The sequence below is a fragment of the Bos mutus genome, chromosome 9 (genome assembly GCF_027580195.1).
Source record: "Bos mutus isolate GX-2022 chromosome 9, NWIPB_WYAK_1.1, whole genome shotgun sequence".
NCBI classification, from domain to species: Eukaryota; Metazoa; Chordata; class Mammalia; order Artiodactyla; family Bovidae; genus Bos; species Bos mutus.
In genome coordinates, this window is record NC_091625.1 from 39,182,241 (window position 1) to 39,201,757 (window position 19,517).

At 36.3% G+C, this 19,517-nt stretch overlaps 1 protein-coding gene across 8 annotated transcripts in view; it reads left to right on the forward strand.

Annotated features, from left to right (window-relative positions):
- Positions 1-19,517, forward strand: part of REV3L (REV3 like, DNA directed polymerase zeta catalytic subunit) — a 180,017-nt gene that overhangs the window by 146,024 nt on the left and 14,476 nt on the right. For all 8 annotated transcript variants that reach the window (XM_070376418.1, XM_070376420.1, XM_070376419.1 and 5 more), the window contains 6 exons: positions 1,507-1,648; positions 3,142-3,386; positions 4,704-4,812; positions 6,647-6,853; positions 14,033-14,142; positions 19,150-19,264. In XM_070376418.1, the coding sequence (XP_070232519.1) occupies positions 1,507-1,648; positions 3,142-3,386; positions 4,704-4,812; positions 6,647-6,853; positions 14,033-14,142; positions 19,150-19,264 (928 nt within the window). The remainder of the gene's footprint in view (positions 1-1,506; positions 1,649-3,141; positions 3,387-4,703; positions 4,813-6,646; positions 6,854-14,032; positions 14,143-19,149; positions 19,265-19,517) is intronic.

Genomic DNA, 19,517 nt, shown 5'->3' on the forward strand with positions numbered 1-19,517 from the left:
ATTTTGAAAATGCTGTTATGAATATTTGTACAAGTTTTGGTGTAGGTGAATATTTCTATTCCCCTTGGACATATATACTTAAGAGTGGAATTGGTCGGTTATACTCTGTTAAATCTCTGTTTTTAACAATTTGAGGAATTGCCAGACTGTTTCTAGTGCAACTGCTCTATTTTACATTCCTACTGCAGTGTGTGAGGGTTATAACTTTTCTACATCCTCACTAACACTTTTATTATCTTTTTAATTATAGGGTGATTTCTTTTTTTTCTTTTCATGTTCATTTTCTCATTTTTTGTATGGATTAATCATGTGTCTTAGGAACAGGTTTTTAAATAAGTTTATTGAATTATTATATGACTATCTTGTTTTAAAACCCACATAATTAAAAGTTACAATATATTTGAAACTTAATATTCTTTAAATGAATAGGTTTTATTCTTTATCGTATATCTTTGAGTCATTTTTATAGTCTAATAATACTAAAATCAAAACTTCCTTTCATAACTTTGGTGAAGGTTTTGTTGTTTGCTTTTTTTTTTTAATAGTTTTATTTATTTATTTTTGGCTGCACTGGGTCCTCACTGCTGCACAGGCTTTCTCTAGGTGTGGGAAGAGGGGGCTACTCTCTAGTTGCCATGCAGAGGCTTCTCATTGTGGTGTCTTCTCTTGTTGTGGAGCACGGACTCTAGGGTGTGCAGGCTCTAGTGGTTGCAGCACATGGACTCAGTAGGTGCAGCTCCTGGGCTCTGGAGCACAGGCTCAGTACTTGTGGTACTTGGGCTTAGTTGCTCCACAGCATGTAGGATCTTCCTGAACCCAAGGATCAAACCTGTGTCTCCTGCATTGGCAGGCGGGTTCTTTACCACTGGCCACCAGGGAAGCCCTATTGTTTGCTTATTTATAAAACGGTAGGGTAAAGAGGTTTTCAGGGTTTAAGTCGAAGAACAGAATATTTATATTTTCACAGGAAATACTGATATGACATATTTGTTTACCTATGTGTGGTCTCGTTAAAATTATTTTCCTGATTTTTCTAAATCTCCACCAACCAAATCACTGTTTCTTCCCGTAAAATGCCAGTGCATACTTTTATTTGAGACTGGTATTAACAGTGATGACTTAAAGGTTCCATGTTCTTTAAAAGCCTATAGATAAAATAATATAATTGTGTAATTACTGCATCATCAGCAGTGGCATCTAAGAGAGTGTTACTGCTTGCCAATGCAAAAATAGAGGAAGATCAGCAAAATATTAAAAATAATTAGTCTTATCACCTTATCACAAGTACTGTTTTGAACTTTATATATTTTCACTAGGTTTTATGCCCTTGAAATATCTGCAGTTTTCTAATCTTTATCCTTAACATATTTTGATAAAGACTCCATCGTGACTCCCTTCTAAAATAACTTCACTTTTAATAGGTAATTTCTGGCATAATGAAAATGTACTAGTTTCAAGTACCCAAACGTTTCCCAAATGTTCATCGCGTGGATTCTCTTTTAACAGATGGAAAATGGTTGATCATTATATTAGCCGTGTCCGTGGAAATCTCCAAATGTTAGAACAGCTGGACCTAATTGGGAAAACCAGTGAAATGGCTAGACTTTTTGGTATTCAGTTTTTACATGTACTGACAAGGGGTTCACAGGTAGGAAATCAATTTTATTGCACACTTGAAAGTTCTATGTGAATGATATACTTTTGAGATGTTGAAATGATCTGATTTTTTTTTTTTTTTAACTTTGTGTCTGATACCAACTAGTATGTAGCTGGTTAATCAAATCTTATCATTTTGTTTTCTGGAAAAGCTTAATTTCACTTAATAGCTTTGCTTTTTTATTTTCTCTCCATACCAACTTTTTGACCACTGCTGAATTTTACATGGTAATAAAAAAATAAATGGCTGTGCCCTTGAGGATGATATTCTATTCCTAAATACTGTCACTGTGATTAGGGATGCTTTGAAAGCTGCTTAGAACTGGAGAAGCGGTAAAGAAAGTCTAGTTCTTTTGTCATACAGTCCTACTTTTGGGAGTTCCAAAACTTCCAACAGATAACTAATATTTAAAAAAAAAAAAAGAGGAAGGATTTGGGAATCAGTGTAAATGGGCTGTATCACTTTTTTTAAATATTAAAGATAAATGGGACCTTAGAAGGCATTTAACTCATATCTCTCTAATTAGATTCCCAAGGCTATCATGAAAGATTTTGTTTAAATGCCTTGCTGAAATGGTTTCCTGCTTTTATTCAACAAATATTTATTTGAATACTTTTAGTGTGTTAAACACTGTGCTAAGCCATCTGGGATACTATATTAAATCACTCAGATTCCTTAACCTCATAAAATCTTTTGATTATTTTATGTCTGTAACATTCCCCCAGTCTACCAATTCAGCAAATATAGCAAACCTAGAGCTCTAATTACTTTAGCATTACTTGTTGCTGTATTTTATTTTATTGCTTTATATTGATTTTACTTATTTATACTCCCATGAGTTTCAAAGCCTGTTTGAGCTGGCTTATAATAAAAGGCAGAGAGATACCTTAAAACCATATGAGAACATTTCAGAGAACCCATACTGGTTTTTGTGAGTGCTTTTTGTTTTTCCCCCCTCAAACTACAGACTGTCCACTTTATAGCTGTTACCATAAATAATTGCTTGATTCATTTTTGTGAAGGACCATTATTAACCTATCTTTCAGTTTTGGAATCCTTGTGTTTCCTTCTTGGGAAATTGAGATAACATTTATCCATCTCAAGTCTCCTCATTGCCATCCTCTGATTTTCCCGAATAAATTTTTGAAAGATTATTGGCCAGCTTTTTCAATGAAATTGTTACATTGTACAGCTGTCTCTTCTACATCTTTTATTATGATATAGCTATTTTTAAATCTTAAATGTAACTGTGTCTTTTTAAAATTGGCTTGTTGTATAAGTTATTTGACATATTTTACAGTTTTTATAAAAGTTATGAAAGCTGATGAAATAACCATTACTATGTAACTGTGGTGTGAGAAAGTCATGCAGCTGTATTCTGAAGAACAAAACATCTCCCACATGATTCTCGACATATTCAGAAGACCAGTATATTTGTTTTTAAGTTTCTTCTTCTCTCCTTACTTCCACCTCTCTGCCTGCAGTACCGTGTGGAATCAATGATGTTGCGTATTGCTAAACCAATGAACTATATTCCTGTGACACCTAGTGTACAGCAGAGATCTCAGATGAGAGCCCCACAGTGTGTTCCCCTAATTATGGAGCCTGAATCTCGCTTCTATAGCAACTCTGTTCTCGTTCTGGATTTCCAGTCACTGTATCCTTCTATTGTAATTGCATACAACTACTGTTTCTCCACCTGCCTCGGTCACGTGGAAAACTTGGGGAAGTAAGTTTTTTTCATATTTACAATTACTTTGCTACACGTCATACTTCTTACTAAACTTAGACTCTCTTTGAGTGTCTCTTTGCATATGAGACTACCCTTCTGAGCAGGATGAATGGGCTGTAATACAGCTAGTCCACTCTTTGTAGTTGTGTGTGTGTATGTGGATCATTGTAGATTAATTCAGCATCATGGATAGATAACTCATGTGAACAAGACTGTAAATACTTTCAGCCTTGCAGTTTATGTTTCACTTTTCACGTATATCTGTTAAATAAGACATATTTGTTATATCTTATTAAATATAATCTTTGTTATATTTGTTGTATCTTGTTTACTTCTTGTTAAATAAGAATTATATAAAATTTGTTGGTATAAATCACTTTTCAGTGGAACAGTCAGGATTATGATCTTATAGCTTTAGCTGTGACTTCCTCTTGACTTTTCTTAGAAATAGTTTTCTTTTAAAAAGTTAAATTGCCAAATGTTAGATTTTATTCATGTCAAATTTTTTCTCATAAGAAATGGCCTTCCTTTCTAATATTCTTGTGTAATTAAAACCAAGTGTTATAGTTTTAGTCTAAAGTATATTCACTCCTTATAGAAAGCTTTTATGGAAATTGTATCGGTAATTCTGTCTTTTTAATAAGAATAGGAATTTGGAAAAGTTGTTTACAGTCTTTTTGAAAGTGAAAGTTTCTCAGTTGTGTCTGACTCTTTGTGACCCCATGGACTGTAGTCCATGGAATTCTCCAGGCCAGAATGCTAGAGTGGGTAGCTTTTCCCTTCTCCAGGGATCTTTCCAACCCAGGGATCAAACCCAGGTCTCCCACACTGCAGGCAGATTCTTTACCAACTGAGCCACAAGGGAAGCCCAAGAATACTAGAGAGGGTAGCCTATCCCTTCTCCAGTGGACCGTCCTGACCCAGGAATTGAACTGGCGTCTCCTGCATTGCAGGCAGATTCTTTACCAACAGAGCTATTAGGGAAGCCCCTACAGTCTTTTTATTTAAGGTTTAAATTTTTCTTTAGGTAATTTAGTGTAAGGTAGTCATATGTTGAGGTGAAATTTGGTATTTCAGTATAGATTTTCCCCATATGTTTTAGAATAGTGCCATTTAAGAAATGTTTCTTTTAATAAACTGTATTTAAAGAACTGCTTTTTGGTAACTAAACAAATGAACGTTTTAAGTATATGAATTCATGTTTAGATGTTTAAAAATGAATTTCCAGTAGAATGAGAAAGATTCCTAAAATGCCCAGAATCTCTGTTCTGTGATTTGAAAAAGTATTTGCTTAATTTTTTTTTTCCTTAACAGGTATGATGAATTCAAATTTGGCTGTACCTCTCTAAGAGTACCTCCAGATTTACTTTACCAAATTAGGCATGATATCACAGTGTCCCCCAATGGGATAGCTTTTGTCAAGGTAATACTCTCTTATAAATGAAAGGTATCAACTGTGATTTAACCTTTGGAGAGCTAATGATCTAGATGTTGTTGGCATATAATACAAAAAAAAAGCTTACTTCAATATCTCAAAAAAATCAAAGATACAAGGAATCTTCTAAGAAATTTTTTAAATCATTTTTAAAAAAAATAATGATCTTATTTTGCATGAATTTAGGTTTAAATCTTTTGTTAGACTTTAGTTTTTTAATAAACTATTGCAAGAAATAGATTGCATATATACCTCCTGCCCTCTATTAGAATCTGGTTGACTTAGATAGCTACGTGATGATCACAACAGTGTTAACTTACAAAGATTAAAACTGCTTTAGCATGCACTTTACTAATTGTTCTATATATTTTAAATTAAGACTGTCTTAAAAGTGATACTCTAATATATTTATTGATTATATTTTTAAGAAGATACCCAGACTTATAACAGAGTTCTTTTTTCTCTCTCTGTCTCCCCTCAAAAAGAGACTAAAAAGCCTCATAAATGAATAAATCAAAGGCAAATAGGAAGAGATCTAGGAGAAGATTATATTGCCTCTCATATGCCAACTTCATTCCTTTTCTATTTCCTTAGCAGTGAGTCTGTAAGAATCACGGGACAGTAGAGTAGTTGGTGGTGGTAGCATGGACCCCACTAGCCCTCAAATTCATTCTGGTGTACTTAGCAAAAGTAGCATCATTCTCTACCAATCAAAGGATGCTATGTTTAAAGAATATTCTAAAATTAGCCATTTAGATATGAGGAAAAATTTTACCAGGAGAGTTCAGGATATATTCCATTTTGGAAAACGTTATATTTTAACATAATAACACATCATGTCTTAACATAAACATGGCTGCTTCAAAAGGTACACAGAATGAATTAGAGGTTAGAATATGTTTTCATTGTCGCATATCTAGTAGCTTATTATTTTATCTCCATTTAACAGCATTTTAAGAACTTGCATCTACATTTTGACCCAATGTGTAAAGCTTAATGAAAGTTAGTTTTTTTTTTTTTAGTATTCAGGAGTGTTATTATACTATCCCTGAGGTTTTAATTGTTCAGTCTGACATGCATTACCTTGCACGTGTCTGTGAATCATCCTCAAAGTTAATACTGTTTTGTGATTTTCATTCCTAGTGGAGTTCTCGTAAATTCTCCCTAGTCTTGATTAATACAAATGATTTTTTTTTTTTGGCGTCAACAAATTTTATCACCTCACTATTCATCCCCTCTTCCAGATTGCTAATAAATATAGGCCGGAGGGGATGGCTTAGTGGTCTAAGCATCAGATTTGAAATACCTAGAGTCCCTGGAACTGCAGGTTTGAATGTCAGCAGAGTCAACCCAGCTCATCATTCTTCCAAGGTAGATAAATGGAGTTCCATGCAGATTACTGTGTGGGGTCATTAGGATGAGATCTTTTAAAACTGAGGTTTGTTATGAGTGATACAAATCCCGTGTGTCTTTCTGAAAGAGTGGGGGTTTGGATCAAAGTTGTGACAAAATTTCCCTCTGAACTCGTGTGGTTTTTTACGTTCTAGTTGGCATCCTCCGTCCTGGAGGTCTCTGAGCTCACATAGTAGTGCTACAGTAGATTTGTAAACATTACAGGAAGCTTTTAGGAGAAAAGCCCTCTTCAAAAGAAAGAAAATGTGATGATTTTATATTGACTGCCACTGGTCTTGTGGCCACTCTTACTATTTGTTTCAATTCATGACAGTTGGCCATTGTTATACTTTTTGCTTCCTTCTTAATTATCTAAACCTATAATATTTATGGGACCTAAACATTCTTTTTTTTTTCCCCTTTATGATAGCCTTCAGTAAGAAAGGGTGTGCTACCAAGAATGCTTGAGGAGATTTTGAAGACTAGACTCATGGTGAAGCGGTCAATGAAGGCTTACAAGCAGGACAGAGTCCTTTCACGAATGCTTGATGCACGTCAGCTAGGACTTAAGCTGATAGCAAATGTCACATTTGGCTATACAGCTGCTAATTTTTCTGGGAGAATGCCATGCATTGAGGTAAGTGATACAAGTCTATAGTTTTTTTAAAAGAGACTAAAGCGGCATTAAATGAATACCTGTTCATTGAAGCATTTTGTTTTTTTAAAGTGTTTCATTTCCATGACATAGCATCAGTTTTTCTTAAACCAGGGCTTATATACATACATATTCTTAGAGATTTGTGGGTTTTCTCTATGAGAACTCTATTTAATGATAATTTTATAAATTAGCATACACATTTCTGGATACCTGGATGACCATATCGTAATCCATTATTGGCATGAGGTTTCTGTGCCACCTTTACAGCATTGTTTACAGTAATACTGGTACTAAATAATTCCTTTTAATGTATTGATAGAGATCTGAGCCTAGTTCATTTGTCTTCTCTAAATGTCAAAAAAAAAGTCATTCCCTATTTACTAGTATACCGGTAGATATAAAGTAAAACCTTTCTTTTGCAGTAGTTCAGTTCATTTCCTCAGTTGTGTCTGACTCTTTGCAACCCCATGAACTGCAGCACGCCAGGCCTCCCTGTCCATCACCAACTCCCAGAGTTTACTCAAACTCATCTCCACTGAGTCGGTAATGCCATCCAACCATCTCATCCTCCGTCGTCCCCTTCCCGCCTTCAGTCTTTCCCAGCATCAGGGTATCTTTTCAAATGAGTCAGTTCTTTGCATTAGGTGGCCAAAGTATTGGAGTTTCAGCTTCAACATCAGTCCTTCCAATGAATATTTCCTTTAGGATGGACTGGTTGGATCTCCTTGCAGTCCAAGGGACTCTAAAGAGTCTTTCCAACACTACAGTTCAAAAGCATCAATTAAGACACTCTTCATTAAAAAGTCTAATTTCTTATTATTTACTAAATTAGGGTGTTAATTGGACATAAATACAAAGTAGTATGACAGAGTAATACAGTAATTCACTAATTGAGAAAAGAACAGAGTACTGTTGTTCGGTTGATGATCTTTTCATGCCAGATGAAGGCTAGAGCATTGTGGTATGCCATATTTGCAGTCGTTCAGCAAAGGAAAAGCAGTGGAAGAAGAAAGTCCCCGGACAGCTCACAGTAGGCAAAGTAAACTGCAAAAACTTGTGCAAGGGACTTCTGGTTATATGTCCAGCATGTAAGAAACTCAAAGTCTCCACTCTGTCCTCCCACCAAGTAAGCCAAACAAACGGAAGAGTCAACAACTCCTCTTAGATCTGTTGGAGAGGCCAAGTCACAGGGTAAACTGCTACCCCTCCCCCCAACTGAAGAGGCCCAACAGGTGAATACAGAGACTCGCAGCTTACCAGAGTGTAATCCATGAGCACAAGTCTGAGAACCAGTGCCACAGTAAAAATAGAACCATAGCTGATGAATTGCTGGAGGCTCAGGCTAAACAAATCTGAGAGAGAAAAAACCCCAATGGACCCAGTCATCAGGGTCCCCACACAACTAGGAGCTGAGGCAGGTTTTCACAGTGAATATCAGTGAAAAATTTCCTTGTGCTTCTGGCACAGAGAGGGGAAAAGAACCATTCTGAAATACACTAGAGTGTTCTGTGTTTAACAAAGTCTGCCCTCAGGAGAAACTATTTAAGCAGAGCCCAAGCTGTTGGAGTTTCATCAGAGCCTAACTGACCTGGGAAAAGAGAAATACCTAACTCCAACTGCTCTAGCCTTCTACATGGAAGAAAAATACTCTGGCCTGCTCTAGTCATCCTGTCCCACCAAAGTGGGGTGAAAAATTGAAAATTATTTATGAAGTCTATAGTCCAGAGGCACAGGTTCACTGAAAAACAGACCTACTCTTAGGACTGAAGAGCACGTCCTTCTCTCCCCAGCACCTTTTCCACATTACTAAAGGCCTGTTTATAGCAGTTCCTTTTACCCAGTACATCATGTCTGGCTGTCAGAAGGAATTGCAAGACATACCAAAAGCCAAAAAACACAGAAGAAACAAAGAAAGCACCAGAATCAGACTCAGATAGGGAAGGGATGTTGGCACTATCAGACTGCAAATTTAAAACTATGGTTAGGATGCTAAGAGCTCCCTCCAATGGCTAAAATAGATAGCATGCAAGAATAGATGGGCAATATAAGCAAAGAGGTAGAAATTCTAAGAAAGAACTAAAAAGAACTGCTAGAAATCAAAAATACTGTAAGAGAAATGAAAAATGCCTCTGACTACTACACTGAACATGACTAAGAAAAAAATCTCTGAGCTTGAAGAACTCTTGGTAGAAACTGCTAAAACTCAAAAGAAGAAAAAGAAAGGAAAAGGTGTCCTAATACTATAGTGTGATATATATGTAATAAAAATTCCAGAAAGAAAGAAAAGAACAGAAGGAATACTGAAACAATAATGACTGAGAACTTCCCCTAATTAATGTCAGACATCCGCTTGCTCCTTGGAAGGAAAGCTATGACAAACTTAGTGTATTAAAAGGCAGAGACATGACTTTGCTGACAAAGGTCCATACAGTCAAAGCTATGGTTTTGCCAGTAGTCATGTACGGATGTTAAAGTTGGACCATTAAGAAGTGCTGAAGAGCTGATGCTTTCTAACTGTGGTGCTGAAGAAGACTCTTTAGAGTCCCTAGAACAGCAGGGAGATCAAACCAGTCAGTCCTAAAGGAAATCAATCTTCTATATTCATTGAAGGACTGATGCTGAAGCTGAAGCTTCGATAATTTGGCCACCTGGTGCGAAGAGCCGACTCATTGGAAAAGACCCTGATGCTGAGAAAGATTGAAGGCAAAAGGAAAAGAGGGAGGCATAGGATGAGGTGGTTAGATAGCATCATGAACTCAAAGACCATGAATTTGAGCAAACTCTGGGAGATAGTAAAGGACAGGGAAGCCTGGTATGCTGCAGTCCATGGGGTCGCAAAGAGTCTGACATGATTTAGCAACTGAAGAACAATAGGAGCAAATGGTCAAACACCAAACTACAGATCCAGGAAGTTCAGAGAACACCAAACAGAATAAATGCCAAAAAAAAAAACCCAAAAACCTAAACCTAGGGACATCATTTTCATACTGCAGAAAATCAACAATAAAAGTCCTCAAAGAAGCCAAAGGGTAAGAACCACCTAGCTTATAGAGAAGCAAAGGTAAGAATTATATGCAACTTTTCCTCAGAAACCGTGCCAGGCAAGAAAAAAATGGAATAAAATATACCGTACAAAATTATCATTCAAAAAGTGAAGGAGAAATTAAGATTTCTCAGACACATAAAACTTGAGGGAATTAGTTGGCATAGACCTGCCTTGCAAGATTTGGTTAAAAGAAGTTCTTCAGAGAGAAGGAAAGTGACAACAGGTCAGAAACCTAGATCCACAAAGAATAGAAGAGCATCAGAGAAGGAATAAGTAAGAGTAAAAGAAGCCCTTTTATTTCTCTTAATTGATCTAACAGGTAATGATCTGTTCAAAATAATAATAGCAAAAAAAGTATTTGATTAGGTATGTTTTTATATATGTACATTTGTATAACTAAAATGAATGACAAATGGTACAAGGACTGGGAGGAACAGATTAGGATTCTTTCATTTTAAAGTACTCACACTACCTATGAAGTGGTTTAGTGGGTTTTGAAAATGGTGTCTTGAAAGTAAATATAAATACTGCAAGATTTTGGGCAACCACCATAAAAAGTTTTTTAAAAAGAAATATAACTAATGTGTAATATAAAATAGTCAAACCAAAAAAGCAGTAAAAGAGTGGAAATTAAAAATAGGAACAAAGCAAAGGCAACATCGAAAATAAAGAAAATCAGGAAGAACATAGTTGAACTCAACAACACAATAAAAGGGCATTTACAAACGACTTCATCCAAAAACAGCTGAATACATATTCTCCAGCTCACAAGGAGCATGTAAGATAGACCACATTCTGGACCATGAAATATACCTTAATAACTTTAAAAGAATAGATTATATAGTGTATTCTGCTTTCAGATCAGAATTGAATTAAACTAGAGATCAATAATGGAGAAGGCAATGGCACCCCACTCCAGTACTCTTGCCTGGAAAATCCCATGGGCGGAGGAGCCTGGTGGGCTGCAGTCCATGGGGTCGCGAAGAGTCGGACACGACTGAGAGACTTCACTTGACTTTTCACTTTCATGCATTGGAGAAGGAATGGCAACCCACTCCAGTATTCTTGCCTAGAGAATCCCAGGGACGGGGGAGCCTGGTGGGCTGCCATCTATGGGGTCACACAGAGTCGGACACAACTGAAGCGACTTAGCAGCAGCAGCAGAGATCAATAACAGAAAGATAGCTGGAAAATTCCCCAAATACTTGAGATTAAATAGCCAATTTCTAAATAACAGGTCAAAGAAAAAAATCTCAAAAGAGAAATTTTTAAATTATTTTGAACTAAATGAAAATACAATTTATCAGTTTGTGGAGATCAGCAAAAACAGTACTTAGAAGGAAATTTATAGATTGAATGCATCTAAGCTTGATCTGAAAGGATACAAGCACGCCAGTGTGCACTGCAGCACTGTTTACAATAGCCAAGACATGGATGCAACATAACTGTCCATTGGCAGGAAAACGGATAAAAAAGATGTGGCACGTATATACTATGGAATATTACTCAGCCGTTAAAAAAGTGAAATAATTCCATTTAGCACAGCATGGATGAATGTAGAGGCTGTCATCCTGAGTGAAGCAAGTCAGAGAAGGAGAAATATTGTATGACATCCTTTATATGTGGAATCTAAAAAGAAATGATACAAATGAACTTACCTACAAGACTTATTAGAAAACAAACTTTTATGATTGCCAGGGGGAAGGAATGGTCGTGCACATACTGCTATATTTCAAATGGATAACCAACAAAGACCTACTGTATAGTATATGGAACTCTGCTCAATATTATGTGGCAGCCTGGATGGGAGGGTAGTTTCGGGAAGAATGGATACATGTGTATGTATTGCTGGGTCCCTTTGCTGTTCACCTGACACTACCACAGCATTGTTAATCAGCTATATCCCAATACAGAGTAAAAAGTTAAAAAAAAAAATACACCAAGCACAATACCCTCAACATCTCCATGTTGCTGCATATGGCAAGATTACCTTCTTTTGTATAGCTAAATAATATTTTATCATATATAAACTACATTTTCTTTATCCATTCATCCATCATGGACACTTAGCTTGTTTCCATGTCTTGACTATTGTAAGTAATGCTGCAGTGAACATGAGGATATAGGCTTCTTTTCCAGTTAGAGTTTTTGTTTCCTTCAGATAAATACCCAGAGGTGGAATTGCTGCATCATACTTTCAATTTTTGGAAGAACCTCCATGCTGTTTTCTATAGTGGCTGCACCAATTTACATTTCCACCAACAGTGCACAAGGGTTCCCTTTTCTCCACATCGTTACCAGCATTCTTTTCAGAGAATTTTTACTTTAAATATTTTTCTTATTATGACTTTTCAGGATCCCAACCATTGGCTAAATTATGAAACCAATTAATTTTTCTTCTTTTTAAATCCATTCTCTTAGCCCTGTAATCTTATTTATTAGGAACTGTTACACAAAGTAGCAGAATCAGTTTTAATGTAATTCCCACTCGTTTCTTCTCCTCCAGTGCTCGACTGTGCCCCTCGCTCTCATGCCTGAGTTCTTCATAGAGCATGGACCTCAGGGCCAGCTGCAAAAGTTCTGACTCTTCCGGGTGTAGTTTAAATGGGTCAGAGTAGATGGCAGGAGGAAGACATTTAGGATCAGTGTATGTGTGTATTTATTTGTATGTGTAGATCTCAAAATCATATTTGACTCTAATTCTGGATGGCTTGCCCATTTAGCTATTTGCTATCACATATTTTTATCTTGTGAAAGTGGCAAAAGACAGACTGAATGTTTTATTTAAACTTGAATTTCAATTAGATGACATGATTGATTCTTTTAATGTATTAGGTTGTAGTTCATATTCTCAAGGTTTTCTAATGCACAAAAGGTCTCAACAGGATTTATGATCTTAATTTAAAAACCAAATTAAGTTTCTGTGATCAGTTTATTTATTCCTTTGTTCATATACTTAATATTTCCTTTGTAAACATCTTTAAACAGCCTTTTAATTATTAATAAATCCTGCATTTAGTTCATATAATTCATATTTTACAGTAAAATGGGAAAGATCATTATAAATACTGTTTGCAAAAGAAAAAGTACATAATTCTTACTTTAAAACTTTAAAAAGTAATGTTCCATTTATGCTGAACAGCAGTTTCCCTAGCCTTTAGCTTTAATGAGTTTAATAAATGAAGCAGCAGTGCTATACTAGCCTCCTTAATTTATTTAACTATGAAATATAATTAGCTTGCTGCTTGTATTTGTCAAGATCCATCATCTTTTTTGCTATGTCAGCTTATGCCATTATCGTTGTTAAAACTCACCAATCACCAATGAAAGAACCCTTGTTAGACATATATCTGCTTACCTGATTTAAATTGAACACTGTGATATATTTTTCATCATATAATCATGCATTTTTGCTTGCATTCAGTATTAATATAAAAATTATGTATAACCAATCACTGATATTTAGGTTCAGCATAAACTTTTTTAAAATTTATTTTAATTGAAGGCTAATTACTGTACAAGATTGTAGTGGTTTTTGCCATACATTGACATGAATCAGTCATGGGTGTACATGTGTCCCCCATCCTGAACCCCCCTGCCTCCTCCCTCCCCATCCCATACCTCAGGGTTGTCCCAGTGCACGGGCTTTGAGTGCTTTAATGATACTGAAAGAAATTATTATAACACTCCAACAGAAAAAATTTGAAAGATATACATGCACACACATGCATATACACAGTGTGGTCTCCTGTTGGTATAAAGGCATATTAGAAAGTCCTTGAATAAATAAGGTTTATTCTTCTAGGATCAAATATAGCTATCCTTGTATACAGTGCAGACCATTATACTTACTGATACACTCACACAGGCAAGTCTGTATATTGATCGGTTTCTTCTTTTAAATTATTCATCCATCCCATTTTCTTCTTGAGTACCTGAAGAAGGAATAATGAATGGCACTGGTGACTATTTTGTTTTCTTTTCAGTGTTCTTTTCTCCTTGTTTCAGTTTTAGAAATATTCAGTAATGAAAATTAAGTATTATACATTAAAGCCTATTGTCTTATACTAAACTATATTAAGAAATTTTTTCCTATGTGTTTGTACCAACAGGTTGGTGATAGTATTGTTCACAAAGCCAGAGAAACTTTGGAACGAGCTATTAAACTGGTGAATGATACCAAGAAATGGGGTGCCAGGGTTGTATATGGTGATACTGACAGGTAATGAACTTTCTGTTTTGTAGTTGTCCTTTTGCATCTCTTCAGATATTCATTTCAGTGTTTGAAATGCCTTAAGGGTAATCCTTCCTAAGAATAGAATTCTACCTAAGTTCTCTCCAGTTTTTGTGAGCCGCAGACTGTGAAGATTCCCATGGCATCTCTCCAGGTAGCAAGTATGTAGATGTGATGGTGCGTTAGTTGTGTCCAATTCTTTGCAACCCTCTGGACTGTAGCCCACCAGGCTCCTCTGTCCATGGGATTCTCCAGGCAAGAATACTGGAGTGGGTTGCCATTTCCTTCTCCAAGGGATGGATGTTCCCAACCCAGGGATCAAATCCACATCTCCTGCATTGGCGCAGGTGGATTCTTTACTGCTGAGCCATCTGGGAACCCTTAAGTATTTAGATAGGGATCTGTAAAAACTGTATATACAGGAGTCTAGTCTGTTTAAAGAAAGAGTTTTTAATGTGAAGAATTCCTCAGATAGCTGCAGGTCTCTGAATTTAAATATATATCTTAAAATAATCAAACTGTTTTGGAAAAACAGTTGCCAAAGGTAAGAGTGGTTCACTTTTCACTGGGCCCCAAAATCTGTTGCCCTTCTTATATAAACAGTTCATATAGGTAAATACAGTTTTCACTTTTGATTCCAGAGGCTCACAGACTTCCTAAAGCCCATCATCTATGAGCTGACAAAGGATAGGACTGCCTTTGAATCCTAAAAATAACCTCAACCTGGCTTACTTTGATATTTTTCAGGGCCCAGTTATTTATGTAATATCCTATTTATATGACTTAATAAAATTTTTCTAGAATATAGGGGTTATGCAAGTTTCTTGGAGTCTGAAATTTTCTTTTCATATTAAAGGCTTAAAGTCACAGTGATAATTCTAAGAGCATTTGCTTCAGGAGCTCTGATCACTTTACAGTGCAGTGGACCAATCAGAAATAATGCTTCTAATCAGTGAAAATAGCTTCCAGCTAATCTTTAAACAGCATTTAATCTTCTCCAGTTTTTTAGTGCACATAAAATCAGCATAATCATATTAATGCTGAATAAGACCTTGTCTTCACATAGCAGCTGTTTCATTATCAACAGGTGGGGATAGTTTCAAGTTATCCAGGCCCTATTTATCCACAGTCTCTACTGTTCCCCATCAAAAGCCACTCCTCACTTTGAGTATTTTACTGCTCTGTAAAACCACTTCTGCTGAGAGGTCTAGCAAAATAAAAATTACTAGGACACAATTTTCCAGAGCTCCTCACAAAATAATTAGGGAAGAGGAGAAAAACTTTAAAATACTGAATTTAATTCAGGGTCTTAAATGTCAGTGGTTGACAGCACACACCCAGAATCAGAAATTGGCATGATTCTGATTATACTTATGTTGTTTAGCCTTTAAGATTTTTAGGAAATCAGACAAATCAAAAAACACGGACTTAGAATATCAGGCTGGAAGAGGACTTTTGGGTCAGAGTTTCCATGTGGCTGGAAGAAAATCCTAGGAGGCCCATTCTCAGGTGCTCCTTAGGAGCAGATTCCCCTGGAGTAAGAAGTGTGTCTGAGATCACCCAACTAGTAAGACATAGAGCTCAGATGGTAAAGAGACTGCCTGCAATGCAAGAGACCAGGGTTTGGTCCCTGGGTCAGGAAGATCCCCTGGAGAAGGGAATGGCTACCCACTCCAGTATTCTTGCTGGAGAATTCCATGGACAGAGGAGCCTGGTGGGCTACAGTTCATGAGGTCATAAAGTGCCAGTCGTGACTGAGCAACTTTCATTACTACATCAGATATCACAGGTTCTTTTTATGATTCTAATCAATGAAATGTATTTGCAGTATCATTAGAACTTTTGATCACCATTCACCGTCTGATTCATCCAGTAATGCTTACTGAAATATACTGAATGAGGACACTTTACTCTAGGGCATGCATTCTCAATGGTAGTAACATTGCCCCAACAGAGTACAAATCGGTCTTTGAGGAGCAAATCACTTAGATAGTGTGGTGGATCTGGGCCCCACGAAGATCAGCTGTACCCAACAATATTTTATTCCTTATTGATTACTTTCTCTTGTTAAATTTACTTTTTTAACTTCTTTTTTTTTTTTGGAGCAGACAATAATGATACCATAGTGAGAAGTACTGCTCTAGGGATAACAGATGAATGCTTGATGGAAGCAAAGAGTTCTTTACCAAGAGTGAGATGTGGAGTCTCTTTCTAGCTATGCTCCTAACTGATTGCATGGCCATCAAAAAGTCACTTGAGCCTCTCTCAGACTATCATCAGACCACATCTGATACATGATGATGAATGACCATTGGCTCCCTCCAATTTCAAGACTGCTGATTTTGTGAATCTTGGAGTCTAGCTAAGGGAGACCAGTTACCAAAGCATCAAAATTACTCTGTCAGAAAGGGTGTTTCTTTCTCAAGAGCAGATATAATTGTGGTTCTCAACAATATTTGTCCCATCTTAGTGGGACAGACCTACTTCCATCAGCTATTGAAGCTCTCTCTAGTAGTGGTTCTCAGGCAGGATAGGGAAGGACGTTTGACAATATACGCGTCCAGGGCAGCAGGACGGTGCTGGGGAACTAGAGCAAAGAGTCCCTCAGGAAATTCATCTGTGTGTAATTGAGAAAAGGCCTCCTGGGTGATTCTAATACCCCACTCAGCTCTCCATCCCATGTGAAATGACAACCACTCCTTTAAGACAGTCTCTCTCTGTAGGCTAGTCGCCTTAATTCTGTTAAGTGACCAAAAATTCCCATTAATCCTGGTCAGCTCCCTTGAAGCTTAGCTTCAACTATAACTGGCCAAAAGAGTATAGATGAACTCAAGTAAATTTACTGACACTGCTAGAGAAAATCTCAAATACATATATATACTATTGTAATAACTTTTAACATGTAAAGTATTTATAACTTTAATTTTTTTATCAGCTGTATCAAGATACAGTTTTTAACAAAGTACACAGTATATATAGTTCAGCACACAAAATGTATAGACACATATAATCAGCTGCCACCCGACTCAAGATACAGAACATTCTGTCCCTGTTGAAGTTCTGCCGTGCTCCACTGCAGTCAGTCCCTCGTTTTCATCCCATACCCCTAGGCAACCATTTACCTGATTTCATTTACCACAGCTTAGTTTTAAGTATAATAATTGTTTTTTTTTTAAGTTTGGTATTTACATCTAAACTAAAACATACCCTTAGCATATGATTCAACAGTACTACTCTCGATATATACCTAAGAGAAATGAAAGCTTCGGTCCACATAAATCCCTGATGCAACTCTTCATTGTAGTTTTATTGATGGTCCAAAACTGCAGTCCAGATGTTCATCAATGGATGAATGAACAAATGTGACATATCCATAAGAGAATACTATTCAGCATTAAAAAGGAACCAGTGTTACTTCAGCAATATGGGTCTATCTCAAAATTATGTTGAGTAAAAGAATCCCGACAAGTATATTAGCTTTGTATACTATGTAAAATTCTTGAAAAAAGCAAACTTATAGTAACTGAAAGCAGGTTGTGTTGCCTGGGATCCAAAGTGGAGTAGAGAATTATTGCAAAGGAATACAAGGGAACTCCATGGGGTCATGAAAATGTCCTATATCTTGACTCTGGTGGTAGTTACACAGATGTATTAGTTTTCTAGGGCTGTCACAGATCTGGTGGTTTAAACACAGAAATTTACTCTCACAGTTCTGGCTGAAGCCCAGGATGGAGGCGTGCGTTAGCAGGTGTGCTTTCTCCTGAAGCCTCTCGGCTTGCCTTGCAGGTGGCCACCTCTTACTTTGCCCTCACATGCCCTTTCCTCCCTTCACGTGCAGCCTTGGTATTTCTTTGTTTAGTTTCCTCTTACAAGGATACCAGATTAGGCTCACCCTAACCACCTAAATTAGAGCCACATTTTAACTTAATCATCTCTTTTAAGGCCCTGTCTCCAAGTATAGTCACGTTCTGAGATACTGGGGGTTAGGGTTTCAAAATAGGACTTTAAGGGACACAGTTCAGCCCATCACAAGTCTTACACATTTGTCAATATTCGTGAACTATACACTTAAAGTATATTCATTTCATTATATGCAAATTGTATCTGTATATACTACTGGTGGGATTATACATCAGAAATAGCTTTCTGCAAAAAAAAAAAAGCTTTCTGGAATTCAGTTTCACATTATGTTTCAGAAAATATTTTTAGTGTATACCATTTATCTGGAAATTCCACTTTTAGGAATTTATTCTAAAGACATAGAGTGTGTGCCATGTTTACTATTACATATGAAATATTAGAAAAAAATTTAATGACAATATCCATACATTGAAATACAGAACTGTTAAAATAATGTAAAAGAACTAAATGTGGGGAAATGTTCATAATACACTATTAAATGAAAGGGGAAAGTTATCAAACTTTATGATCTGTGATCCCAAATGAGAAAAGATTTACAGATGGACACAAAAGATATACAGATTTTCTGGTGTCTTTGATCTGAGCAGTGAGATTATAAGTGGCTGTTCTCTTTGTGCCTTTTAGTGTTTTCTGACTGTTCTTCGGTGAACAAGTTTTATGTATGTGTGTTCTTTTCTAAGTTGGGTGGTTCTGAAAGGAAATCTTCTCCCATATCACAAGTAAATTTTCCATTTCTTTATAATCACATCTTTTATTTTGTGACTGACATAACTGTGTGTCATAAAAAGCCGTAAATGTATAGGAATGACTCAGGACCTTCTTGGCAGCTGTGCTAACTGGTCTGTGTGTAGCTAAACTAGAAACATTAGATACTTTAAGGATCTGTAACAAGATATATCATGGGTACACAAGGCAAGGGTGATAAAACAAGAAAGCTCAGACAGGAAACAACTTAGTAAGGAAGAGTAAGGGGAAGGGTTTTCCCTGGTATTATAGTATTAGGCAGGAAAATTACTATTGATGAGAATTTGTTGCAACTTCCTTATTACTCTACTCTATTTTTAATCCTCTTAGTATGTTTGTGCTACTGAAAGGAGCCACTAAGGAGCAGTCTTTTAAGATTGGGCAAGAAATTGCTGAAGCTGTAACTGCTACCAACCCTAAACCAGTGAAATTGAAGTTTGAAAAGGTAAGAGAAACGTAATACTAAAAATGACTTATAAAATTCGCATACCTTCTAGAGATTTCTGATTTCTTAATACATTTTCAGGGTATACAGGTCTGTGAAAGTGTTAAATTTAAAGTATTTTTCCATTAGTTTGGTATCATTTTCACAAAAATTTTTTTAGTAATATCTGATATAAAGAAATGAAAAGACTGTTCGACTTAACTATCAATGTGCAGCCCCAAACTTCATGGTATAAAACAAGCAGCATTTTGTT